At 53.6% G+C, this 26,427-nt stretch overlaps 11 protein-coding genes across 11 annotated transcripts; 5 read left to right on the top strand and 6 right to left on the bottom strand.

The window, feature by feature from the left end:
* Positions 1-90: 90 nt before the first annotated feature.
* On the bottom strand, positions 91-1,139 carry J4E87_002189 (uncharacterized protein; the record flags this gene model as incomplete). Its single annotated transcript, XM_049373828.1, has 2 exons — positions 91-476; positions 533-1,139. 2 exons carry the CDS (start codon positions 1,137-1,139, stop codon positions 91-93), a joined length of 993 nt encoding a protein of 330 aa, XP_049235968.1.
* A 733-nt stretch (positions 1,140-1,872) lies between these two features.
* J4E87_002188 (uncharacterized protein) lies at positions 1,873-3,794 on the bottom strand (the record flags this gene model as incomplete). The annotated part of the gene is made up of 2 exons (XM_049373827.1): positions 1,873-3,563; positions 3,611-3,794. The coding sequence occupies 2 exons, from the start codon at positions 3,792-3,794 to the stop codon at positions 1,873-1,875; spliced, it is 1,875 nt and encodes a 624-aa protein (XP_049235967.1).
* A 907-nt stretch (positions 3,795-4,701) lies between these two features.
* Positions 4,702-7,887, top strand: J4E87_002187 (uncharacterized protein; the record flags this gene model as incomplete). The annotated part of the gene is made up of 3 exons (XM_049373826.1): positions 4,702-4,708; positions 4,826-6,918; positions 6,967-7,887. The coding sequence occupies 3 exons, from the start codon at positions 4,702-4,704 to the stop codon at positions 7,885-7,887; spliced, it is 3,021 nt and encodes a 1,006-aa protein (XP_049235966.1).
* Positions 7,888-8,371: 484 nt separating this feature from the next.
* J4E87_002186 (uncharacterized protein) lies at positions 8,372-9,507 on the top strand (the record flags this gene model as incomplete). The annotated part of the gene is made up of 3 exons (XM_049373825.1): positions 8,372-8,709; positions 8,835-9,302; positions 9,351-9,507. The coding sequence occupies 3 exons, from the start codon at positions 8,372-8,374 to the stop codon at positions 9,505-9,507; spliced, it is 963 nt and encodes a 320-aa protein (XP_049235965.1).
* A 301-nt stretch (positions 9,508-9,808) lies between these two features.
* RPL20A (60S ribosomal protein L20A) lies at positions 9,809-10,817 on the bottom strand (the record flags this gene model as incomplete). The annotated part of the gene is made up of 4 exons (XM_049373824.1): positions 9,809-9,967; positions 10,021-10,197; positions 10,248-10,432; positions 10,784-10,817. 4 exons carry the CDS (start codon positions 10,815-10,817, stop codon positions 9,809-9,811), a joined length of 555 nt encoding a protein of 184 aa, XP_049235964.1.
* Positions 10,818-11,172: 355 nt separating this feature from the next.
* Positions 11,173-12,770, top strand: J4E87_002184 (uncharacterized protein; the record flags this gene model as incomplete). The annotated part of the gene is made up of 4 exons (XM_049373823.1): positions 11,173-11,829; positions 11,885-12,096; positions 12,145-12,577; positions 12,687-12,770. 4 exons carry the CDS (start codon positions 11,173-11,175, stop codon positions 12,768-12,770), a joined length of 1,386 nt encoding a protein of 461 aa, XP_049235963.1.
* Positions 12,771-14,770: 2,000 nt separating this feature from the next.
* On the bottom strand, positions 14,771-15,637 carry J4E87_002183 (uncharacterized protein; the record flags this gene model as incomplete). Its single annotated transcript, XM_049373822.1, has 2 exons — positions 14,771-15,398; positions 15,456-15,637. The coding sequence occupies 2 exons, from the start codon at positions 15,635-15,637 to the stop codon at positions 14,771-14,773; spliced, it is 810 nt and encodes a 269-aa protein (XP_049235962.1).
* A 1,542-nt stretch (positions 15,638-17,179) lies between these two features.
* On the bottom strand, positions 17,180-18,702 carry J4E87_002182 (uncharacterized protein; the record flags this gene model as incomplete). The annotated part of the gene is made up of 2 exons (XM_049373821.1): positions 17,180-18,428; positions 18,506-18,702. The coding sequence occupies 2 exons, from the start codon at positions 18,700-18,702 to the stop codon at positions 17,180-17,182; spliced, it is 1,446 nt and encodes a 481-aa protein (XP_049235961.1).
* A 1,709-nt stretch (positions 18,703-20,411) lies between these two features.
* J4E87_002181 (uncharacterized protein) lies at positions 20,412-21,728 on the top strand (the record flags this gene model as incomplete). Its single annotated transcript, XM_049373820.1, has 3 exons — positions 20,412-20,632; positions 20,681-20,926; positions 20,987-21,728. 3 exons carry the CDS (start codon positions 20,412-20,414, stop codon positions 21,726-21,728), a joined length of 1,209 nt encoding a protein of 402 aa, XP_049235960.1.
* A 293-nt stretch (positions 21,729-22,021) lies between these two features.
* J4E87_002180 (uncharacterized protein) lies at positions 22,022-24,298 on the top strand (the record flags this gene model as incomplete). The annotated part of the gene is made up of 4 exons (XM_049373819.1): positions 22,022-22,780; positions 22,831-22,915; positions 23,353-24,016; positions 24,076-24,298. 4 exons carry the CDS (start codon positions 22,022-22,024, stop codon positions 24,296-24,298), a joined length of 1,731 nt encoding a protein of 576 aa, XP_049235959.1.
* A 74-nt stretch (positions 24,299-24,372) lies between these two features.
* On the bottom strand, positions 24,373-25,817 carry J4E87_002179 (uncharacterized protein; the record flags this gene model as incomplete). The annotated part of the gene is made up of 5 exons (XM_049373818.1): positions 24,373-24,436; positions 24,492-24,594; positions 24,646-24,869; positions 24,956-25,192; positions 25,273-25,817. The coding sequence occupies 5 exons, from the start codon at positions 25,815-25,817 to the stop codon at positions 24,373-24,375; spliced, it is 1,173 nt and encodes a 390-aa protein (XP_049235958.1).
* Positions 25,818-26,427: the final 610 nt, after the last annotated feature.

The raw sequence follows: 26,427 nt of genomic DNA, 5'->3' as shown, positions 1-26,427 counted from the left end.
CAAACTGCGTGCAGTTGCACTCCAAAGACTCACATACAGCATCTTACCCAAAGGAAGCTCTTAATCGCACGCCCACCACATATTTCACCCTCACGTCTCCGGCCTAACCCTCCCCCTCCTCTCCCTCATACCCTCCACCCTCCTCCTATCCTCCTCAAACTTCCTCTTCAGCAAGCCCTCAGCCTCCTTCCTCCTCTCCCTATTCTGGAACCTATAAAAGTCATCCGTAGCCCTGTGATTCCTCTTGCGCTCATCCAGCTCGGCCTTCTTCTTCTCCGCCTCCTCCAGCCTAGCCGGCCCAACGCGGCCGCCTCTTGTAACCGTCATGAAGCCCTCCTCGTCAGGAACAGAGCGGGATGTCTTGCGAATGCGGTTCCGCGCTGTTTCGAGGGCGTTGAATTGGGTGAGGTAGGCGTTTAGCGAGGCTTGGAGGAGGGTGGGGGTGGGGTAGATGAGGGAGTTGTGGGATTTGTAGCCTGTTGTTCTTGGGTTAGACGTGGAATGAGTGTGAGAGGGGATTGTGAAGACTTACGCTCAACGCCTAGTCCTTCTCCTCCCTTCCATGATATGCTTCTACCTTCTTTTACAGCCTTTTGAATCTCCTTCAAAGCGCCTCTCGCACTCTTTTTGTCTACGAAGACAACGACGGCGCCGCTCCCGCTCTTTCGTACTTCGCTGTTCCATAACCGTGGTAGCGCACTCTCGGCGTCTTCCACCACACCCTCTGCTATCACAGCCGCGTCATCGGTCCTCTTCCTCTTCTTGCCTCTCGAGGTAGCTGAGTCATCTTGCGTCGTAGGCTTATCGCTCTTCCAGCGCTTGTGCATTGGTTGCGCGGGGACCGAGGCATCGAACTCGACGCGCTCGACCATGGAGCCGCCTAATTGTTCTTGGAAGAGCGCGCGGATGTTGCGCTCGGAGGCATCGATGGGTATGTTTGCGACAAAGAGGCTGCGCTCGTCATCGGCGGTGGGTATACTGGGCGCATGTGGTTTGACGTAGATGTAATGCTTTGCATCGTTGCAGTGCGCTGGCAGACCAGACAGCGTGGGTAATGTGAGAGGAAGAACGGTGAAGTCGGCGACTGTTTTCGGCGTTGCCTTAGACTTCTTCGTCTTTGGCGGCGCTTCGGGTGCCATTGCGGGTGTGGGTTGCGACGGGCGGCGCTGTGTGGTTGGAAGGAGTGTCGGTCGGCCTTCGAGAGGACTTGATGTGAGACTTTTTACAGATCGACTTCGGGCGCAATATGTAAGAAACGCGCCGACTGAGTACTTGAGGGTGCAAATGCTGGTGTGGAGGTTTGTGTGTCTGCGCAAGTCGAGCTCGTGGTGGAATTCCGTTCACGAAATTTTGGCAGGGGTGTCACGGCCGCGTTAGCGCAGCCGGCCGCCCACGCTCTCACTGCCTTCCAGATGAGCCATGAATTTGTTACGTATCACCCTTCAACAATGCCAGACACGTGCTGATTCGAATTAGACATAATATTCGTATATGGTGACTATCGGTATGCAAGCAAACGAATTGCAGTTTTGAAATGGCATTAGATACATGCAGATGCTATGGCGAGCCATGCGTGAGCAGGGCAAGTAAAGCAATAAAGTGGATATCAATGGGAATCATAATTCGTAACGACGGTGAAAGGCTGTCTCCTATCAGGGTGTGTTGATCGACCGGGCATGGTTGCGTTTTGGCCAAGCCGAATAAGCAAGTGGCAAGACGCAGTAATCATGCACTTGGGGTCGCAACGCCAGTTTGTAAGCGTAATCTGTGAGGGTGTAGTCCAGGATGAGATGGTCATCCCAGCTCTATATGTGCAGCGAAAGAGCGGTGTAGAGAGAGGCGGAAGTCGATTGGATGTTAGACTTCGGTTGCTCAGTTGAAACCTCCTGGGATGCTCTTCATCGGGGACTCTGGAAGCGAGTGGAAGGCGTCGTCCTTGTCCTCCTTCTTCTCGTCATCGGGTGACGGCTCGTGAGAATACTTGGGCTTGAGCCTGTTGCCAATCTGCTCGAGTCTGTTGTCTTCTACGGAAGAGAGAGAAGACGTTGAATCACCGCGCATAAGCGAGGGGGTTGATTCCGGGCTATGCTTCGGTACGGTTGGAGAGTTCAGAGACCCGTCTGAGTTCGTTGAGACGCGGTTGCGGAATGGGTTTCTGACCGGTAGAGCTGGAGGCATTGGCTTGGCAACTTGGACAACGCGTGCGCGAATGGCTTGTGGGGCAGCGGCCTGGTGGACCTCGTGGACGATTGGCTCTTCCTCAAACTCATCTTCCTCCTCCTCTTCGTCTGATTCCGAATCGGAACTTGACTCGGAATCATGAGCCTCTTCAGTGGCTATGGAGTTCCGAGGAGAGCCGTCGGACTTTGGGCCGGCAGCTTTGTCTGTCTTTGTTCCTGCAGCGGTAGGTGTTGCTTCTTCGGCCTGTCTGTCTACACTCCTAGCTCGTGGCGGAGTAGCTTGCTCGACCCTGGTTTCGGGTACTTCCACTATGGGAGGAGTAGGTGTGCGTGCGACGCTTGTTCTTGGCGGTAGCGTGGGGGGTGACTTCCTGATGGTCGGAGGTGGTGGCGGTAGATCGTCGGTCTGGGTGCTCATGTCAACTGTTGGCGTCCGGGGTTCCAATACGCCGCTGATGGTGCTTGTGCGCCAACTCGTTGGCCGACTGCCAGCATAGCTCGAGCGGTCCATGCTTCTCCGGAATGTAGAGTTTCTGAAAGTGTTGTAGATGGGGCTTGTGGGGCTCGGCTTGAACTCGAATTGTTCACTTGCCGGACGGCTGTGTGTGCCAGCTTCCCTGATCTCTAGACCAGCTTCTTGTAATGCTAGTACGCCATACGGGTCGGGGTCAACAGCGTCTGGAATACCAAATGTCTTGTCTTCCGGACCTGTAATCTCAAAGTCGGCAGGTGGCGCCTCGTCTGGTATCAAAGTCTCGTCCACGTCCGTATCGCCTTGAGCCGATTTCAGAGTCTCCATGAGTCTCCTTATCTCGTAAGGCGGGTGCCTCACTTTGCCTGCCAAAATGTCTTTGACTCCTATGCGTTCGCCGTAAAACCGTTCGTTCTCGTCTGTTCGCTCGATGATGATGGTTCCGTCTAGCTGGAGGCCAGCATAGAATCCTCGCGATTTGATATACGTAAATAGTGGTGACTGGCGCTTGTGGATCTCCGAATCCAGTATACCGCCAACGCCGGCTGGGCCTGCGACTGCGCTGATTTCACCTCCCAATGTGCAGCGGATGGACTGGAATGCCTCCATGGCCTTGTCGGAGTTGATGACAATCACGCAGTCGTAAATGTCTACGCCTACGAGAAAGCCTACACCCACGGTGTGCATCATGATGCCTGACGGGGGTGACCATGTTCCATCGGCCTTGCGTGCGACCAATATGCCGGCTCCGCCAGATCCGGAGACCCAAAGGCCGGACCGCATGGTGGTGAATATGCATAGGCCTTTGGCATTCTGGATGACCTTGGAGGGTATCTTCTTGAGGACTCGTTGTTTTCCCTTGGGGACGTCGGTGGTGATGGGTCGGTCTTCTTCCTGGTAGAAACCATCCTCTGCGGGCGTGTCAGTACTTGGCGGGACGCATCGGAAGTTGACGTACTGCAGAAGCTTTTGAGGATCCTCGCAGCCTTGTCCGACTCGATGTCTAGCGTCGTAGGCCAGAAGGCTTCAGAGCCGACCTTGTTGGACAGTCGATTGACGGGGGCACCGAGCTTGTCAACCCACGTGTAGACCTTGTCGAAACCTTGCTTTGACTGCGTCTTCGCGGTGGACCAGAGCGCCATGATGGCGGGCTATCGACGGGCAGCACTACGTCAGAGGTGGGCCGAGGGGTATGAGTGCGCAGCAAGCAGCATTACACATTAGAGATGAGAAGCATTCAAGTAGGACAACGCGCACGAGAAAAGGCAAAGAGTAGGGTCAGGCGACGGAAGCAGCGGGTGTGGTCGACCAGCGGGCTCCAACCGTTTTTGAGTCGCACGGTACGTCAGCTGTAGGCTAATGCTGGCGGAGGCTGGCGACGGCGCAGTCTAGCATCGGGTACCTTAATAAGGAACCCTAGGCATTACCAAGTGATTTGACCCCTGCGCTCCACGACTCGACGAAAGACTTAGTGAGGGTGATGGGATATTGATTTACCAGAAACAGCCCGTAGCGGGGTTGAACACGGGTGGCAGCCACACCATCTCGGGGTATGCACGCCGCCTGATTCGTTGCGAAGGCACGCTTTCATGGCGCCGCCACCAGGAACGAGCAGAAAAAACCAAAAGTCAAGACAAGCGGGATGAACTAGGCATGCGTCGTGAATCATGCGCACGTGTCGTCGAGTCTAGATAGCCGGGCGGGTCTGCAATCTAAAAGCAAGCTGCGAGCAAGACATCCATGGACGCAGGTGCCGCTCTTGCACGGCGCGCGCACTTTGTGAAGCCGGGGGAAGGTTTCGCCGGACGCCGGCCCGCGGACGCGCCAAGCCCAGCGCGTCGCTGGAGCTCGTCCAGAGTTTATGTTTTGCGACCGCGACAGTAGCTAGACCAAGAACAATCAAACCCTTTCACCACGCGAGATAATTCATTACGGCGCATGTGCGGCGCAACGTGTGAACTGGGAAATTAAGTGGAGAAAATACCTTGGTTTTGGATCCCTGTTCGCCTGTTCCACCGCGTACCCAGGTAAACTTGCGACTAGAGAGCAATGTTTCGTGGACCACCGTCAACACCCGGCCGCAGCTACTACGACGACAGCCTACACGCCCCCTCGACCACACCCGCTGGCCCTCCGCCCCTAGACGAATCACACTATCCCTCCTCAACACCAGCTGGCCCGCCGCCAGGCATGAACCAAGGACTCTTCGGCAATGCACGCCCAACCTTCAACCCAAACAGCTATGACTACGCCAGCAACTCGTTGTTCGGTAGCTCACCGCCCAAAGGAAGCATGTTTGAAGGCAATGGGCTCGGCTCTATAGGCACTTCGACTTCCGGACGGCCCCCAACACAACGCGGACGCATCGCAACTTCTGGCCAGTTCCAAGCGCCCACACACACCCTACACCAGGACGCGGAGGGCGAATCAGAAGAAGAGTACACGGACGAAGATCAGGAAGAAGATGACGACATGGACGAAGATGAGGGCACCGAGGAGGACGAGCCGCTCTCACCGCAGCGCCGCAACAAAACACAGAACAGGTTCTCCCAGTCAATTGTCTCAAGAACAAGCGCAACCGACATGGAGCCAAGCCCAGCCTTGGTGCGGTCAGGCGCAAAACAGATGCGATTCGATCTCCTCGCGCTCGCTAAGGGCCTTACTTCCAACAGCGACCGACAGGCTCTGCGCGAGTCCGACCAAATCATATTGGAGACGGAGCGTCTGGTCGAGAAAGTCCACGAGTCTCTTCAATCAGACTCGCCAGACAAGCGGACTGAGGTGCTTGGCACAGTCGCTCAGGAGTTGATCGCAACTTGGCCAGATGCACACAGGTCGACTTCACAGGAGCTGTCGCAAGCACGCCAGCTTGCCGCTCTTCTGCTGACCCTTCACAACCCCCCACAGATTGGCCTAAACCAGCGAGCCTCCGCCCTCTCCCTCGTAGCGCGAACCGATTCGAAACAATACACACCCATCCCGCGAGTGCTGCTCGACTGGCTGAACAGCACATTCCCTCAGGTCGAGGCCGAATTGGTGTTGAAGGAGACCCGCGGATATTCAAGACATTCCTCGTTCTGGGAAGCTGTCCATGTGTCTACTGTCAGGGGCAACTTCTCGCAGACTATGAGACTACTTCAGGGCGCTCAGCTTGAGCACGCTGAGACAGCTCAACACGACGGATTGGGTACTTCAGGATACGTCGGGTCACACCTCTCATACGCAAACCACGCGCTTCGTCAAGCAATCGATCTCCTCCGGGAATGTCCAGCCATCGCATCGGAGGATTGGGACATTAAGGGACACGATTGGAGCATCTTCAGGCAGCGCGTTCACCAAGTGAGTGCTAGCTTGGAGGAGTTTGCAGAGGGCGAAAGTGTGAGCCGACACTCTATCTCTCAGCCTTTCAAGGCGGCACATTTTGGCATATCGCAAACTCAGGCAAGCTTCCAGCTTAGTGTGGCCAGTCGCAAAGCCGAAAGCAAAGTGCCCTGGTCAGTGTACGAGGCCCTCAGCACGGTTTACAAGCTCTTGCTGGGCGATGAAGAAGCGATCCTCGAATTATCGGCCGACTGGATCGAAGCAGTAGTGGGTCTGAGCGTCTGGTGGAATGGAGAAGAGGAAGATTCCGCACAGGGTAGTCTGGCCGCAAGCCGTCGCTCCATCATGCGGTCTCAACGAGTTCGCCCTGTCGACGTGACTCCTGTCAAAGCGTACTGCCAACGGCTATCTTCCGCGCTGGCGGCTGTCATCCAGAACAGCGACGAAGACTTCAGTGTCAATGCTGTTGACTCTTTCGAGGTGGGCATAGCATGTATACTTGATGACAACGTTGAGGGCGCGCTCCAAATCCTGCAGGGATGGTCCCTCACCATGGCTTCTGCGGTCGCGGAGCTTGCCAGTGCGGGAGAGTGGTTCACAAGCGCAAGGGGCCTGATGGATAAGTTCGACCAGAGTGATCTGATGGTCCTGAGCTACACTGAACAGCAACAGCCGAAGGGTGTGAGAAAAGACGATATACTTATTGCCTACGCCAATTTGTTGCCTGCCAGGGGCGAACTCGAGGCTAGAGACGGCCAAACATCCAAAGAAGGATGGGAGATCGCGGTGCAGATTCTCGGTAGACTAGACGACGGTATCACAGCAAACGAGCGTATTGAGCGGATACTAAACGACTTGCAACTCGAGTCCTCAGCTCGTGTCGACAAGATCACCCAGCTTTGCCATAACTTGGGCCTCTCACAGCATGCCGTCATCATCGCTCAGGTATGTTATAGAGCAGGAACACTCCCGGATATAAGCTGACAATTGCAGAAATACGCCGACCATCTCCGCACCAACACCGAGAGTTATGGCGATACACTGCTCTACTACGCCCGTGCCCACGACGCACAAAAGATTCAAGAGGTGCTACGAGTCTTGGTCGCCCACTGCCTTATCAAGTCGACTGCCTATCCGCCTCTAGATGAACTAGACGAGTCGCTCAACTCGCTCATTACTTCACCAAAGCAAACCCTGACAAAACTCGCAAGCCTAGACTCTGAGGCAGCTTCCCTCCTTTCAAACCACCTGAGCGGTTACGCAACAATACGCAAATACTACGACCTACGAGATGAAGAGGTGCTACTGAAGCCCGGAGAGAAGCCGGCACATCGACCCATGGCACGGAAACGAGCTGCAGCCAATGCTCTCATGGTCATCATCGCCAGTGCGTCATCCAGCATCCGTGGAGGACTGTACGATCCAGAGATAGAAACTGTGGTTCAAGTCGACGTCCTTCTACCGTTGCTAGGCGAGGCACTCATCTTTGTCAACCAACCCAAGCGCACATTAACGCTCCGCCACTTGTACGACCTCCTCGCCGCCATCGAGGACCTTGATACCGCACCTAGCATGATCCGAACGCAATGTGAGGAAGTACTTGCGACTACCCTCCTCTCTGCACACGACCCCAACGCCTCTCAACAACTATCGAAATCGACATCGAATTTGACGACAGCGTCAAGCCAATATTCGCTTATAGGCTCAATCGACTTCGGCTCCGCAGACGGTCAGAGCGCAGAGGGCTCGACGGTCTTTGTCAAGGGTGGACACGTAGACGATAGTAAGCGTGGGTGGGACTGGCGGAAAGGCTTCCCGAAGGGTGCAAAGAGTGAAGATATTATTGCGGTGCTAAGATTGGGAGTTGCGAGGGAAATTGGCAGAGCTTTTGCTGAGGGAGAGGTCACCGCTTAGATGTCTCGTACGGAGAAATGATACCACTATGTAATAGTAGAAAGCGACTTGGCTTTGACCATTCAAGACGATATTTGGACATTGCATCCTCTCACACTGAAAAAGCAGCGTTCTGTTGACAACATGACTGAGCGTTATTGACAAAGGTACATCAATTTGATAACACGCAAGAGGTGTTATACCGTATGCTTGGATCACTCATCACCCCGCAAACAAACACAGTGTTCACAAGCATCTTCCGTGTAAAGAGGCTGTAATGGCTGAGATAAGCTTACCCGAACCCAAGCTTCGACGTCGAACACCGCCAACGCGTACCTCGGTTCCGCGTCTCCCCGCATCATCAACGCGACAAGCACGTCCACGCTCCCGGACAACATGGGTTACGTACGTACCACGCGCATGTAACCAGCATTTAATTCCCCAAGACGTCAATCGTTTCTGTCATCCACCCACTCATTCAAATTCAACCAAAACTTCAGCCAAAATGCCCCCCAAAGAGACCCCCCGCCACAAACCCGACATCCACCTCCCCACCTCCTACAACGACCTGAAATTCACCCAAATCCGCACTCAGCACCACGAGAAAGAACCCTCCGTCATCATCCTCACGTTATACAGACCAGGAAACCACAATGCCTTCACCGACACGATGCGCGCGGAGATCGAAGAAGCATACGGCATGTTCGATGCAGACGAGCGGGTGAAATGCATCGTGGTGACAGGAGATGGGCGGATTTTCTGTGCGGGCGCGGATCTAGATGAGGGGTTTGGGGAGGGGGTTAATGGGGCGGACGCGGAGAGGGTGCAGGATCATCGGGATGGGTATGTTGGGTGTTTTTATTGCTGTGTTGGTGATGTGTTTTAAATCGGCTTGATGCGGATGAAGAGAACGAGACTGGGCTGGCCATATTGACAAAGAACAGTATGCTAACAGAAGAACATTTCAGAGGCGGACGCGTAGCCCTAGCCATCCATCATTGCCGCAAGCCTTCAATTGCCGCTCTGCAAGGTTCCGCAGTAGGAATCGGCATCACCATGACGCTGCCCATGAACATCCGCATAGCCTATGCGTCGGCGAAGATTGGCTTTGTTTTCTCGCGCCGTGGACTCATCATGGAAGCGTGTTCTTCCTTCTTCCTGCCCCGGTTGATCGGCCATAGTCGCGCTATGCAGGCCGTGACGACAGGTAGCACCTATCTTGCTAGCCACAAGGTCTGGGACGGACTATTCGCAGAGGTGTGCGACAAGGCGGAAGATGTGTTGCCGAGAGCGCTCGAGGTTGCAGAGGACGTGGTGAAGAACACGAGTAGCGTGAGTACGTATCTGATGAAGGAGCTGATGTACAGGGATGCGGGGAGTCCTGAGGGTCAGCATTTTTTGGATAGTAGGGTTATCTACGAGTTGTTTGGATCGCCGTAAGTTTTCCTTGGTATTAATTTGTACTCAGAACTGACTAGCCACAGGGATAACACCGAGGGCGTAAAGTCCTTCATGGAGAAGAGGCCGGCGAATTTCACGGGGACCATGGACAAGACAAATGTGACTGGGTACCCATGGTGGATGCCAATAGACACACTGGGAAGGCCAAAGGTGGCGCCAACAGGGAGGGCGAAGATCTAATCGCATGTTAGAAAATGGGTCGAAATGCAACATGTACTGCTCAAGTGTATTGGCATGACTTCATTGTCTATCGTCCAACTCATCCCTCGGTATCGCCTTTGTTCGACGTCCCTGCAAGTATCGCCTTCACGCGCGTGGCTAGCTAGCACCCCAAACTGCATCACGCGCACCGACGGCCGAATGGAGGTATCAGGGATTTTCATTCGTTCCTAATGTACTTCTTTTCGTGAAGCATGCATAACCGAGGGAAACCCATAACATCCCTTCCCATCCAGACCGCACTCCGTAATGAGAAACACGCTTAGAAGAAAGTGGATGGTCGGGTAGAGGAGAAGACCTTCTTTCCAACCTTCTTGTTGATGCGGTGGGGCAGCGGGAACTTGAGGTTCTTGGTGAGGAGCTGCTTGATGTATGGGCGGCGGAGGTCGTCGGCCTTCTCGACCTCAACAACCTTGAGAATCTAGATTGAGTGTGAGTGATTTGACGCAGGCGGTTGAGTCGATTTGATCATACCTGAACGGACCTGAAGCGCGATCGGTGACGGGCGGCCATATCCTGGTACAGGGCATCGACGGCGGCGACACGGGACATCTCACGGTACTCCTTGTACATGTTGTGGGTACCGGAGCGCGAGTCGTACTTGAGCCAGATACCGAAGTTCTTGACCTTCTGGGGCTTCTTCTCGTGGATCTGAACCGGGTCAATTTGTTGTTGCGCAGTCCTCTGCCGCCTCGACATACCTGGTTTACGGAGACGATCTCACCGTTGGCCTTCTTGATCTTGCGGAGCTTGCCAAGGAAGTACCAGAACCGCGACTTGGCGACAACCTCGTTGGTCGCAAAGATGCGCATGCGGTAGATCTTGGGCGAGGGGTTGGTCTCGCTGGGCAGATGGCGCCCGATGATCTGGTATTCCTGGAAGCGTGCTGAAGCATCGTCAGTAATGCTTCAATGACAATAGTCTCTCCTAGTCCAGTAATTGCAGCGGTCGTGGTTGGGGGCGGCGGTCGGGTTAGGGCAATAGAGTCCGGTCGTATTCGAGTTTGTCGCATGCGGACGATCTCGCGGGCTTCGCTGCCATCGTCATAAGTTTTCAGCGCCGTTGGCCTCTCCGCTGTGCATGCACACCACCAAAGCTCCTTCCCATTCGGCCCCAGCTTCGTGTCGTTTTATCGCGATGGTGAGGGACGGTCACGGCCGCGCTGGCCTCGTTCGAAAATTCCATCGGCTGCAATTGCTGGACGGGACGGTGTTGCGGACGAAGAAAAATTGCTTACCCATCTGCGACTGGTTAGCGGGCGGTATGGGCATAAGCTGGCGATGTAGACTGACCTTGAATGTGCTGTGAGGTTAGTACCTTGAGTTGAGAAGTTCAGTCAGGTCGTCTCCATCGTGGATTGACAAGCGAATTCGACACCACCTTGTGCGCGCTAGCCGAGTTGAGCAGGGGCCCACAACAACTTGGCAGCAGGCGCTATGGACGTCGGCGAACAAACAGCCCAAACACCCGACCACCTCGAGGACCACTAGATCACCCACCAGTTGGTTCTCAGCAAACAATCCGCACCATGTCAAAGGGCTGAGAGTACCAACTGAAGTCGCGCAAACCTTCAGATTCACGCGACAACCGACATCCCGTAACCCGACCGAATCCCTCATGGCCGCCATGCAAGCTGCACTCGTGCCTTTCCATCAGGCACTGGCCAGTGGCCTTGCGCAACCCGTCGCAGACTTCTTCAGTCCAGTCGCACCCGCGCATGACCCTGGCCGGCTATACGACTTCTACCGCGCATCCAGTGATGAGAAGATTGAAGGCGATGTTGTTTATGCGCTCGAACAGCGAATGAACCTAAAAAAGGCCAAGGCTTCTCCCTGGGTTGATATCATTGCTACTTATTGGCGCGCTGTCAAAGAGATCATCAAGACCGACGAAGCAGCAAATCAGGGCAAGCTGAATGAGCGTCAATACCTAGCAGTGTACGATACGTGGAAGGACCTGACGAGCATCTTCATCAAGCACATATCTGGTGGACTGCTACCAGCATGGGCCATATTCACCCTGTACTTCACTGCAAATCATCTTAGGAAGATAGCAATCAAAGCAGACGAGCAATTGGCCAAGTCGAAACCAGCAGCTCTCAACACCGGCTACTCAGACGATATCGTGAGCACAGCACCTCAAAACCAGAAGCTTGAAGAAGCTGCGCGAGTATTCAACAGGATCTTTGCCCTTTGTCTGGGTGACAGGAACCCCGACATGTCACAATCGCGAAAGTGGGGTGTATATTGCATAGCCAACCTTCAGTTCAAGACGTATTTCAAAGTAAGCCCTGTCGCAATCTGCGTGGTGTAACGACAGCTAATGCGCATGTACCCAGTTGAAAGCAATCAGCTTATCCAAGAACGTTGTACGATCGATCGAAGCACAGTCCGACCTACCTACATTTGAGCTGTACCCGCGAGCACATAGAGTCACATACAAATACTATCTTGGAGTGCTGGCGTTCCTGCAGGAAGACTACGCCAAGGCAGAGAGCAGCTTGCAGCAAGCATGGGAATCTTGCTGGTCAAAGTCGCAACAAAACAAATCGTGAGTCAGGTCAATCCAACGGATAACTCCTCGGAACTAACAATTCAGGCTCATACTCACATACCTCATTCCCTGCCGCCTAATCACTCAACACAAGGTTCCCACCGCCAGCCTACTCGCCGAAGCCCCTCGTTTAGAACGCATTTTCGGCCCCCTCGTATCCTGCATAAAACGAGGCGATCTTACGGGCTTCGACAAGGCACTGGCAGAAGGCGAGCCCGAATTTGTCAGGCGGCGCATCTTCCTTACTCTGGAGCGGAGCCGCGACATCGCTTTGCGCAACCTTCTCCGAAAGGTTTACCTCGCTGGTGGCTTTGACGATCTCAAAGAAGGACAGACGGAGAAGGACCGGATACGGAAGTCGCGAGTACCGCTAGCAAACTTTGCCGCCGCGCTCAGGATGGGTATTGCAGGCGAAGGCAGCGGCCAAGCAGTGGAGGACGACGAGGTCGAGTGCCTATTGGCAAACCAGATTTACAAGGTGCGTACGCTATGCCTCAGCGTTGGGCTTCTATAGGTCTTACCCGGCTCTGAGGCAGCCTCGTCACGGATGTCACACCAAGAACCCACTCGGCTAACCCAGATTGCAGGGTCTGATGAAAGGCTACATCTCGCGCGAACACGGCATGGTAGTCATGAACAAGAAGGGCGCATTTCCGGGAACAGGGGTCTGATGCCTAAAAACGTCGGCCTGCTCCCGTCTACCATACAGATCGACTTCTTGCTCTATCACAATCACGAACCACGACACGTCACTGTCCAAGCTGGGAGCAGATGCGCGATCGCATGTGTAAGCAGCCTCGATGCGCATGGAACGACGATGTGCGATGCACCTTACCATCGCGCCAAGTGGGGAGTGACGACGAAGGAAGGCAAGTTGAAATCGCCAATATCTCAATAAATGCTACCGATGCAGCTCAAACTTTGATTCCCTGGTATTTCCTTTGTCTAACCCCTCCCTTGCATGGTTCGTGAGACGAGCCGGCTCTTCGACGCGGCCAGTGACTGGTGCAGCCCAAGCCGCGTCCCGCACAGACGCGCTGTCGCCCTCTCAGCTGATATCGCGTTGCAGGCCCCCGCCCACACCCAATCCGCCGCCCTGTCCATCTTTACCCCACTTGCACTACCAGCCCAACGCGACGCGACGCGATACATTGCTTCCGCCTCGCTTCGACGTGCAGACGGTGTCCTTGTCGCATCTTGCATGAACAGCGAAGTATGCCGGCTGAATAACTGTGACTGTACCAGCAAGTACCAGTACCACGCCTAGTCCGCGCATGTGGAGCGTTTGACAAGATGAGTCAACGCGTATTGATCGGCGGTGTTCCCTCGCCTCCATGCCCAGTCCTGCTTATCCACTTGGCTTTGTCTTCGGGCATCGTTAAGACGCTGCATTCGTTCTCCATCCCGCGTTGTATGGTTCATCCCGGACTGGCGTCATGTATAGCGTTCGCCGACGCACCTCAGCTCACGGCTCACCCTTTCTGTCTTTCCTTCTTTCCTCCTGCTTCCGCTCGCAGCCCACATGCCTTAGTCGCAATGTACTCTGCTGCTTTGCTCCGGAGCTAACCACGTCTAGAGCGATTCGATGATAGACTTCACTCCGCGTATCAGGTTGTGCGCGAACTTGGTAGCGACATTGCCCCCCGTTTTACCGTTGTTCTTATGGTTCTTGTGATATTTGCGATACTGCTTTGGAACTTTCTTGCCTCCGACGCGTTTCGCGCCGATGGCTTGGGCTGAGTGTCGAGGTGGTTTTTCGGGGAACATGGTGGTGGCTTTGTGGTAATCGTGTTGCGTGGTGTGTAAAGTTGTGACAAAACTGGCAAGTACTGCGGATATGGTGATCACGGTGTCTATCGTATCATCAAGTCCACATGCGCTTGGTTATCGTTCCAACTATATACTTGGAGGTTGTGAAGTGTGTACTGCGGAGATGCCGTGTTGCCGGCCAATGATATCAGCCAAGCCAGGGTGGAGACGGAGGATCAAGGCTGAGCAGCATGGTCGCTGTGAGCCGTTGGAGGCCTAAATGAATTACTGCGCCATGCGCCATCACGTCAGGTTAGATACGGTACTCAAGATTGTAAGCGTCAGTATTCGTGATATTGAATGCTATCATTAATCGCTTGAAACATAGTAAGAAGGATGCGACCATATCCTGTTACAATTTGATGCTGCTGTCCTGCAGATAATACTGCAACAATTGTAGAGAAGCAACTGGCTTCCCTAAAGGAGAGTCGAAAACGCGACTAAGAGCAAAGGGAAAGCGCAATCATTCTGGTATCATGACAGCCAGGAAGTGTTTTCTGTCTTGAGATGCAGAGAGGAAAGTTGAACCAATGCGACCAAGGCCTGCGCATCTAGGCAATTTTGAGGCCGATAAGGAAGACGCGAATGATAAGTGAAACCAATCCAGGTAAAGAGATAAGTATAGTACAACAGTGGCGTGAATGAGTGCCAGAAAGGTATATCCAGACCGTAACGCCGTGCAGCAACAAACCCAGATTGAAGGAGACCCCAGTAAAGAAAAGGCATAGCCGCGAGGCTGAAACGCAAGGTGTATATACAAGAAGGTCAAGAACTAGCAGATGAAAGGAGTCATTAGTTGGGGGCGATGAAGACGGCAAGCTACTCAAGGGAAGCTCGAGAATTCAAATGCGATGGCAGCAACTTAGTGCGGCGACTTCGCTGAAAGGTCGTCCATGTGATTGACCATGGCAACGAACAAGTCGAAGAAGAGCTTGCCGCCGTTCTCCATCTCGTTCTGCATTGTGCCGCTGCGCTTGAATGTGTGTCGCGCGCGGATGATGAGCGCGAGGTAGTGTGCGCGAAGCTTCGAGTCGTTGTCAGGAGTGTTGGCATATGCGTAACGGGCGGAGGTCAAGATAGTCGAGCATTGGATGCCAGATTGAAGGCCTTGCTTCTTGAGCGCAAGCTTCTTCAGTTCTTGGAGTCCGTACTTGTCGGCTTGACAGTAGATGACGGTGTCTTTCAGGATCGGTCCAACCGAAGACTGAACGATGGCTTCGTGGGCGTTGTTGGCGTTTCCACCATCTTCAAGGTTCCAGCTGTTTCGCTTCTTGTCATATTCCATGCGCGGGTAGTAGTCGCCCTTGTAGAGATATTCGAGGATCGATGAGAAGACTTCGGGCTCTTCGTCGGGTAGGTCGATGCGCTTGTTGGTAGACTGGAAGAACTGACCGCTGCAGAGAGTCTGGAACCAGGGAGAATGCGATAAAACGTCTTCGTGCGCTGCAAAGAGTCGCTGCTCGCGGCCGACGGAGATAGTGATGATGGCACTGATGGAAGTTGTCAGTAAAGTTTCTTCGGCTTTCATCGTAAAAGAGCAAACTCACCTTCCCAGTGTTGGAGAAGTTTGGTTCGATTGTGGTGATGATGCCTGGGCATGCTGTGCTAGTCGTTCTACTCTCCTCGGTGAGTCTCTGAAGGAGGGGTTCTTCTTGTGTGATTTGGACTTGGATGCGCGATGTTTCGAGAAGCTGCCCTCTTGATGGCGCGTGCGGTTTGATGAGAACATGATGATGCGATGCTGAGATGCTGTGTTTACGATGGATGGGTTCGGTGCGAAGAGGTATCGCTGATACTTATAGGTGCAGTGAGTAGGCAGCAAGCGTACGAGTACAAGTAGGCAAAGCAGACGACTCCGAAAGATCCTTAGGCAGAAACGTCGTAGGGCAAATAAGACGATAGCACGCAAGTACTAGGCGACTGCAGCCGTGTATATATACCTGACTCCTCACAGGAGGCCACTCTCCGGCCCTCGGCCAGGGTGAGGGTGAATTGCGACGCGATTGGACGCGTAAATGGACCTAACGCGTAAACGCGATATCACATGTTCCACTTTGCCTCTTCCAGAGCTAAGAGTCAGGACGGCTGAGCCCCCGGTCCTGGACCAAGTAACACTTGTGCAAGGTTGTGAAACAAGGGCGGAACAAAGAAGGCTGATGGCGCTAGTTGTGCGCCGGTGGCATGGCGTGTTCCTCTACCGCAAACAACTGAGCCCGCTCAGGACATGTTAGCAGGACCTGAGGACCGACACTTCCAATGTCTCAAGCCGTGCTTTTTGCTTGAGGCATGCGACGAGCATTCGCACGGCACGATAGAGTGATGAGATGACTGGTCGCGTTCTTTGCGCAGGGCTCCCTGAAGGGTTGAAGCTTTGGCCAGGCACCCAAGAAACTTTGCGAAAAGCAATCGACGCCGCCGCGGTGCAACAGCCAGCGTCGGCTCATCGCTTGCATCCGCGAATCAACGAATTGCGGCCGTCCACCGGAGGCCCCATCTAGAGGCCGTTTGGCGTTCCCCTGAGGGGCAAATGTCGTGTTGAAGGACCGATGGTGGGAGAGAGGCGTAGCGCGAGGCTGCGATCCGGTTCCGCGCAATGACAGGATTCGTGGCTGGCAAAGGCGATGTCAGCGACCATGACACGGTCCCTGATGCCGTGAAATTATGCGTCGCTGATCAATGAACCTCGGACGCGATGGGTCGCGTCGGTGGAGCTGGCCAGGCACGCACAAAGAAAAGCGCCCCTCGACGCGTCCTCGCGTCTTCACGTTACCTCCATGGCTGCCAATTAAGCCCGCATCCGGCATGGCGCCCAACGCTATCAGGGGACCCAACGGCTGCGCAGTTTCACTACGTCCGCAAGCATCATAAATGACGGCAGCAGCAGCACCCAGCGGCTGTCGCATTAGCCGTTGTTCCTTTGGATACAACGTCAGTTTTGTGGGGGGCTATCGTCAAAGGCGCACTCTATTTATTCTGGGAATTCCAATCAAACATGTAAGCGGCATCGCAGCGTGGTAAACCGCGACGGTGGAATTCCACGACAGCTTACAGTCAATCGCGTCTGGATAGGTCGACTACGGATACCAAAAGCCGTTCAAAAGCAGCTTTGATCATTAGCAAGATTCACGGTTCTGCGACACAAGTTCTGCTTTGAGCCCACCCAGGTATCGGCCCGTGTTAGGCAGTAGATACTACACGATTGTCGACTACATTCACCAGTAGGGTATGCCAACAGTTGTCTACTATCCGGGTGAAGGGATCTCGACAGTAGTTAACAGTACGCCGCTTGGCAGCCGAGACAGTCAACTTTTGCGTCGTCAAAAGCGAACTGCCTTAAAACAGGCGACAACTTCCAGCGTGCAAAGAGCAGTGGATTCTCCACCAAGATCCGGCGCAGCATCTCCCCTCTCTTCTCTGCACCTGGCCATTCGCCCTGCCACACGCGTACATAAGGCACCATAATTTCCAAGGCCTGCCTAACCCATCTCCCTGCTCTTTCCTCGCCAATCCTCCCCTTTTGTACCATCCGCCTCTCCAGCTCCCCCAAGAAATGCTCTCTCTCTTGCATGTTCTCTACCAACGCAGCCTGCATGACCGCAAGTAGGATATGTGACCGGATTGAACAGTCCAACTCATCCACCTTGATTGCTCCAGCTCCTAGTCCGGCTGTCTCCTCCATCGCAACAGCGGCTAGGAACTCGACCTCCTCCTCACTCCCAATCTCTTCCTGCCACCCCCTCTGCAACGCTTGATCTGCAGTCCCTCCATCCGGTATCCCACACCAGAAAAACACTGGCTTGCTAGGTTCTGGTTCGACAACCTTACCCGAAGAAACCTGTGCGAGGTACTGTGCTTCCAAACTGTGTATATCATACAATCCCGACGCGACATTGAGCCCAAAGTGATGGGGCCCCCATGCTTCGCGGTTGTCCTTGCGAGGCGATGGGTCAGATGTAGGGCTCGAAGATGAAGGGATCTTCTCCTCTCCCTCCAGCTGGGTGTTGGTGTTCGTGGACAACGCTTCTTGTTTCGATTCTGCGATGGGAGGTTTGTAGTACTCGTCTAGCCAGAAGCGCGCATGTGGTTCTGAAAAGGGGGGTGTGCTGGGGTAGGCCGCGTGTAGGCGTGTCAAGGCTGTGTCAAGCGTGCGGAGGGCTATTTCAGTAATCGTGTCAAATGGAAGGAACGGTTGCCTGTGGCAAGTCCGCCCCACAGTATAAGCCCAGCGGGGGAGCTTTAGGACGTGTTTGGATACCGGATTGTCACGCGGCAGACACAGTGGGGAGGACGAGTCCGGAAGATCCTGGAGGTCGGGCATGCGGTAGAAGCGTGCTGTGGTGGGTTGGGTAAGGAATGCGGTGGAGTAGTAGGAGCGCCAGGCTGTGGGACTCAAGAGGTCATGGTGCGCAGTGTAGAAGGCGTCGAAGTCTGAGAAGGTGAGAGGGTCGTCTCCATTTAGTTGGTCGGTCCAGCGGTAGTAGGCTGCTGCGATCTGGGCGAGATAAAATATATCCAAGGTACTGTTTTATCTTAGTCACACACGTGCAGGTGCTGGGTACATCGGTATGAGGGATTCTCATATGAGGATGTAGCTTACCGATTGAAGCGGAGCTCGTCCTCACCAAAAGACCAGCCATGCGCGTGCAGCTTCTCCACAACATCATATACGCCCTGGCTGTCCCACAGCCCCTCATCGATATAAATGTATGCGATTCGCAAGACATCATCGTGACATGTTACTGGCACGATTCCGCCTTCCACATTAGCCAGGAATGCCTTGGCTTTATCGTCCATTGTAGTGTCTGTCGTACGCAGAATGCAATTGCTGGGGTTGATGTTTTGGTATTTGCCTTTAGGGCTGGGAAAGTAACAGCGCAGTTTCACCACGTCCGCAAACATCATAAACGACGGCAGCAGCACCTAGCATGCTTTGGGCGCATCATTTTGTGACGCATCGATGTGCGGCAGAGCTTTCCGCTCTCACAACGCCGTTCTTCGTCGTTTCTACCCCTCTTCATCACGCTTGACAGCCGAAACATGTCCCACATGTCGCACCGTCCAAGCTGTGTGAGCTGCCCTCATCTGCAGATCGGAATGATCGCCAACAGTCATTGCATCGTCAGTCGTCTCCTCAAGCCACGAAAGTATGCTCTCTATTGGGTTCCATTTGCGTCGTTCGCTCCGCCGCTCCGCCGCTCTGCTTGGGTTTGCTCGCAGCCCGATCCAACAGCGCACGCCACACTTGTTCAACAGTATCTGAATCTAGCAAGGACAGGCCTCGGCATATGCCGTGTTCCGTCCGGTTGTAAGCATACGCCCCATCTACCATCTACTTCGATGTGCTTTTCGTTCGAAGGCGACGCACCGCCAGGGATCCTGATCCTTCAATCAATCGAATTGGACGCCAAGGACGTCGCCGAAGCTCTCCCAAGCTGATCTACTTAAGCATCACCAGTTTTCACGAGAAGATAAATGGCCGGCTTCTTACGCATGGCGCGAAGTTGATGGAAGCCTCCGTCGGCATGCATTTTCAGCAAGCGCCATGCGCCTCCATACACGCGAACACTACCGGAGAGTCTGCCGCGCTGTGCATTATATGAGGTATCGCGCATCTCCTTGCGAATGCCTCGATGCAGAATTACGTGGCGCAGCTGACGAATACCACCACCTCAGGTGTACTGAGTAGTAATCAATGTTGATGTCCTACAGTTTCATCGAAACATGTACAAGCTTGGCAAACACACCTTGCGCCCGGCAGAATCCTACCGAACACCAGGGGTATCATAGCCGGTATTACATACGCCATATTGTCCGGTTGGGACTATCTGGCTTGCAAGGGATGAATAACGGCAACGACGATCTTCCTGTTGCCAATGGCACATACTTGTACGCTGACCACGAACATCAAGAGCTTCGGGCGCTTGGTCTGAACCTGTTTGTAGCTTTCGACACTTTCAACCTAAGAGACGAGGTATCACGAGGGTCTTCGCCATCGCACAACAGAAACAACCTTTAGAGCTTATTACGGGGAAAGCTCGATCTCAAAGTAAATCGGAGTTGACTTCACAGTCCTGACCAGGCGCCTTACATTGCATACAAGGATGCTGACCGCTTCCAGTTGACTGCCGCTCATCAACGCGGTCAGATGCAGCTCAGGTCTTGGACATCAAAAGTATGGACTCTGTGACCACTCGTGGCCACCATGAATGGCATGCTGCAGACCCCATGAACAGGAATGGCTGTTCGTTGAGATAGTCATGATATTGGAACACCCTTGCACAGCAGTATTTCGTCGGTACGTGTGTTGCATGCCAAGGGTGTTCATTACAGCAGAGCTTTGTAGAACTTCGCCCCACGTCGGGCAACCCTCTAAATAAATGACCCAGCACATGCAGTAGTATGGCACGGTTGATGTTGGCCTGCATTGGAGAAGGAGGCTGATCATGGTGCTCGACATAAAAGCATTGAGATCCGCACTTAGCTGAATCGCCAGAAATCAATCGATGGCAGGCATTGCGGTTGTCAAGGCCCTTGTGGCATCTCTGTCTCTGTTCTCTAGCGCTTCAGCATCTCCTTTTACTCAGAGGCAAGACACGCTTACCCTCGACGGCGTCCAGAAGCAAGCTCTCGCAAATGCATACAAGGTACTGGATGGGACGCTGTCAGACGGTCTGACGAGGCCTGCGACATGTAACAAGGACACTGTTGCTGTACGCAAAGAGTTGTAAGTAAATTTGGGCACTGCCACGGTCATGATGCTAACACACGATAGCGGCGACCTCACGAAAGAGGAACGGAAAGCATACACCACGGCCGTCAATTGCATGCTCAAGGCGCCCTCCAAACTTCCTGCTGGTCAATATCCTGGAGCAAAGTCTCGCTATGAAGACTTTGTTGTGGTGCATATGAACATGACACCGACGGTTCACGCCACCGCAAACTTCATGCACTGGCACCGTTACTACATATGGGCTTACGAAACAGCGCTTCGCACGGAATGTGGCTACAAAGGCTACCAGTGAGTATTCTTCTTTAGATCTTGTGTAAAGCATACACTAACCTCGCCTACTCATCACAGACCCTACTGGAACTGGGCCAAGTACACCGATCTCGTTAACAGCCCCATCTTCAACGGCGACGAATGGAGCATGGGTGGGAATGGTGATCCAATCGGACCGCATGCAGGCATGAGTCTATGGCCGGGTGAGACGCTTCCTGGTGGACCCGGAGGAGGCTGTATCAGTAAAGGTCCTTTCACCAATTTGACCATTCGTCTTGGTCCCCTCGCGCCCACCATGGACCCTAAACTCAACATCCCACCAAACCCACGCGCCGATGGCTATGGTGACAATCCACGTTGCCACCGTCGCGACGTAAGCAACTTCTTCACCGAGCGCTACCTCCGGCCTCAAGATCTTCTATTCCATATCACCACCAATAAGGCCATTGGTACCTTCCAGGACACACTCCAGACCAACGCGACGAACAGCCTTTCAGCGTTGCACATTGGCGGTCACTTCTCTATCTGGGGTGATCCTGGAGGCGATGTCTATGTGAGCCCTGCGGAGCCAGCCTTCTGGTTGCATCATGGTCAGCTGGACAGGCACTGGTGGATGTGGGCCATGTATCAAGAGAAGGAGGTCAAGTCTCGCACAAGCATGTACGAAGGCGGCACCCATTGGTCGATACCCAACAGTCCCAAAGGTAAACCGACAGATCAGCAGGAGTTGGATGTGGTGGCACCGCCAGGTCAGAACCACATCGCGAGCAAGGAGTTCTTCTCTACTACCTCGGGGCCGCTGTGCTATGTATATGCTTAGATCATGGTGCTTATCACAATACAACGTTCGTTCGTCCCAAAAATTGAGTCTATCATAAAACGCGTATGAGTTGCGTACCTACCTGATTTGATAGAGTTGCTGGTCGTCAGTTCCTAGAAAAGACACCCTGATGGACACGTGATGACGAGGCTCTAGCGCGACGCGTCAGACCATCCGCAATCAGAAGCGACAGATGACATCGCCAGTCTCAAGACACTCACCACCCCCTCCCCCCCCCCCCCCCCCCACTTCGAGAATTGACCACCCACACCAATGCCCAAACACCCGCGAAGATGTCGACCCCGCAAGCGAAACGTCGCCGGCTGAACGAAGCCACGAAAACGCTCCAGAAGCCGTTCAAATCGCCGTTCCGCACACCGTTGAAGCCCAGCATAGGCGACGACCCGCCATCCTCAGATCCGCCTGAGGTCCACACTCCTGCGCTTGATACACCTAGGACAACCATCGCTCCTGCTAGAAGTACCGCCCCTGCAGGCAATGGCGCACAGCAAGCGGCCACCTGTACCGCCTCTATGCAACCCCCCAAAACGCCAGCAACGTCTAAGGTGACACCACGTGTCTCGAAACCTCTCGTCTCACGTCCGAACCTATCTACCCCGTCACGTGTCGCGTCGAAGAAGGCACCGTCGAAACCCTCGGTCGCACGCGAGATCATGCAAATCCGCAATGAGATCCAGATGCTTACACAAGCTCAGACCCTGGCAACGTCTACAAAGGATGACGACCTGGTCGTACTGGTCGACAAATGGCGTACAGCAAGTCGTGCGGCGGCGGAAGAGCTGTTTGGTAGCACTAGAGACAGGGTTAACAGAATGGGCGGGGTAGGCGCATGGAAGGAACGTGAAAAAGAATCCAAGGAACGGCAGATGCAATGGGATAAAGAAGAGATGGAGGCGGAACGTGAGAAGATGGAGGAGGCGAAAGAGAGTGGTGAGGTCTCTGAAGAGGCGTATGATCGCTACGCCGAGATGGATTCGGAAAGGGACAAGGGAGAGGAGGAGAAGGAGACGTTCAAGGGAGCAGACGATGATGTGAGTGCGCGAAGATGTACACGTACGTTATGATACTAACGTTGATGCAGTCGTTCACGATGGACATGATGCTCAAGACCCTGAACATCGACCTCAAGCTCATCGGTTACAACAAAGAGGCGCAGAGGTGGGATGGTTGATGGTTTCGATCGAACAGCCAGCAGCACTCTTCGACATGCCTCGACTATTTCAAGTCTAAAGCTCATAAACATGAGCGACTGGGAGTCGCACTGCTCACAAGACACGGACTCGCGCTGCGATGGCAATGCCAGACACGAATTGTAAGTCAACGCCTGAGACCTTTGATTTGCTACATGACTCACGCTATCAGAATGATTGTTTACAGAGATACCCTTATGGACTATATTTACTACACACCCAATGCAACGTATTATACACATCGGACGCCATTCATAGATGACAAATGCGATGCTGATGACGTCATTCTTGCTCCACCGAAAGCCTACTAGCATGTTCATCCTCCGCACATGTACTCCCTGTGTAATCATTGTCATTCTCATCGTCTTCTCACGGTCAGTCGTAACAAAACAGTCCCGAGGTTTCACATCCAGTGAAGTATTATCTCAATTCATCCGTCCATCTCATCCTCATACTTCTACCCCTTACCATGTCACTCAAAGACCAAACCGTCCTCATCACAGGGGCTTCTATGGGCATCGGCGCAGCTATTGCACGTCGACTAGCCGCTGAAAGCGCAACACTCATCCTCTTTGCACGCTCAGACGACAAGCTAAAGGCCCTCTCCGACGAACTCAAAAAAGAACACAAAGACCTGAAGATCTTCACATCAGTCGTCGACGTACAAGACCACACATCCCTCAGCACCGCCGTCTCAAACATCGTCCAGCAAGTCTCCCACATCGATGTCCTCATCAACAATGCTGGTCTAGCTATAGGCGCGCCGTCACGCTTCCCTGACCTCAAGATCCAAGACATCATCACAATGACGAGCACAAACATCAATGGATACATGTTTGCTGCTTATACTGTTTTGAACGAGGGAAAGATGAAGGAGCGTGGCAAGGGGACGATTCTAAACGTCACCAGCACAACGGGGCTAGAGGTTCCACCTTTCCCAGGCGAGGCTGTCTACCATGCTAGCAAGGCGTGCCAGGAGGCTTTCACCAACGTGCTGAGAACGGAGTTAGTGGGCACTGATATCAAAGTCCTCGCGTTACGGCCCGGCGTTGTAGCGACGAACTTCCATGAACAACGGTATGATCTCTCCCTCGTTTTAGTGTTGCGACGGAGTTCCGAGCTGACAAGACATACAGTGTTGGATACGAAAAGCAGAGCTACGATACTTTCATGTCGGGTTTCGAGCCTCTTGTTGCGCCAGATGTTGCGGAAGCGGCTGCGTTCATGCTGGGTCAGAAGGATAGGGTTAGTGTGAAGGCGTTGGATGTTGTGCCTACTGCACAGAGGAGTTTGCAGGTTTTTGATCGGGAGTGGAATAGCAGGGATGAGGGGAGGAAAGAGGAGAAGATGGAGAGCTAAGCATGTGTGGAAATGAAAAGATGAGTGTGTTGAGCGAGGCCAGATTTAGTCCGGACTAGCTAATGGCGTAGTGACTATAACTTTGAGCTGGGCGTCAGCGTCTTCTGAACGAGCTCAAGGACACGCTCGGCGGTGCCCCTGCGAGAAACATTAGTATTGTACTGTCGACACAGACGAGCTTCAATGTACTCACCACGAAGACTGATACCCCGCACCAGCATGCCCATAGCAATGCACAACCGGGACCTTCCACTTGCCCATCTCCGTCTCAATCCTCGGACCGCCCTTACGCGACGCTAGATACTGTCAGCCAGCCCCCGTGAAATGACTCGCACGTCGATACTTACGCCTCAAGCCCACATTCCGCCCAATAACCTGCAGATCCTCCGGCTTCCCCAACTCAGGGCACAACTCACAGCACCGCTTCATGATATCCTGACCGAGTTGCTCATCCCACTCTTCACTCCAGTCGTTGTCCTGTCGACTGCCACCTAGAATCACGCCGCCGCCCAGCGGACGGGGGAAAACGTAGGTTGTCGTGGGATCGATGCGCTTCGGAGAGCGGAAAGACCTAGTTTAGTTCATTAGTCAAACTGGATATACAGAAAATAGTCGGGTCTGGGGCGGAGGAAGACAAGTAGGATGGCATTGTCGTACTTGACTCGTTCCATTTCATACATTCTGGTGATTGGCGTTTTGGGTTCAGCGACCAGTAGTGTTTGACCACGTGATGGGTATAGATTCGTGTCTTTGATGTCGGAGAGTTTGAGGGAGCCGAGACCGGTGCAGTTTACCAGAAGGGTGGTGGATAGATGGTCGCTTAGGAGCTCTGAGACGGAAGTGTAGTGTCGGCGCACGAGAGTGATGCCTTTGCACAAAGCTTGAGCTTGGAGCCTGGTACAGCATTAGTCTCTTTGATCATGGCCCTTTACCTAGAGGTCTGCGTTAAGGGAAAGGTGATCAGGACAACATACCACTGCAGATAGACCTGTGTGTTGATCCTGAACGTACTTGGGAACTCAAACCCAAAGTTCGCTCCCTTGGGCAGCTCACTTCCACCCAACTTCCTCAAACCCCCGACTAACTCATCATACCACACTCTACCCGTCTCCTCAGTCAAAACACCCGCCTCTTCAATCGGCTCGTCGAACGCAGCCCACATACCCATTCTCCCCAGCCCCGCTTCATTCCCTCCTCCATTTACCCCATCGACGCCTTCCGTCTCACCAGCCTTCAGCGCCTGGCATCCAAACACGCTCTTCCCGTCGATAAGCTCACCGAAACGGCGGAAGGTGACCTCGTCGTACTTCTCCAGCGGCCCGTTGTCGTGGGCCATGGAGGACCAGTTGGCACCGGCCCAGGGCGATGTGTATTCTATGGAGCGGTCTCCGGGGAAGTGCTTTGCTACTACGGTTATCTTGGCGGTGGGGTACGTGTGGGATAGGACGAGTGAGGTTGTTAGACCGATTACGCCGGCGCCGAGAATCAGGATGTGTTGTTGGTCTTTTTGGGAAGCCATGATGGGTGATTGAGTAATGATAGATGGCTTCGATATGGGAGATATTTGAAGTTGTCGAAGACGGGATCCTTCGATGATATCCAGGCCGAAGTGCGAGTCCTGCGTTGAACCTAGTTTGAGTATCAAATGCTCAAGCGTTGCACGAAGCTATATACGAAGCTACATGTATGTCAATGACTCATTTCTATCATATATTCGGTACAGCGGAGTAAGATTCACCCATACCTTGTACGCTATCCCGAGTCTCACCAGCCTATTCCGACGGCAAACGGCGACTGTCTTCTACAAGGTATTGTACGAAAAGCAAATCGACGCCAGTTTGATGGGGCATGTAAACAATTGCGTAGACTACAATAGATGAGAGGACAGTAATGCTTGACCAGCGAAAAGTGTTGTCAAGTGTCGATTACAGAGGTCGAGCGAGGATGCAGATAACGCACCGATGGCGTTCCGATCGGAATGAGCGGTTCCGGACAAGCGTACACGACAAGCCACGCCCAGGTACGGCCCTGACCATCGAGCTGCTTGGATTCATCACATGTATGGATCACTGGTGATAAGACAGCCGAGTCTATTAGGGATAAAATAGGGTATCATTCAAAATAAGAAG

Source organism: Alternaria ethzedia, assembly GCF_023757985.1.
Source record: "Alternaria ethzedia strain BMP 0044 chromosome Unknown scaffold_4, whole genome shotgun sequence".
Classification (NCBI taxonomy): domain Eukaryota; kingdom Fungi; phylum Ascomycota; class Dothideomycetes; order Pleosporales; family Pleosporaceae; genus Alternaria; species Alternaria ethzedia.
Note: the sequence above shows the minus strand (reverse complement) of the source record. Positions and strands in the feature narration are given on the sequence as shown.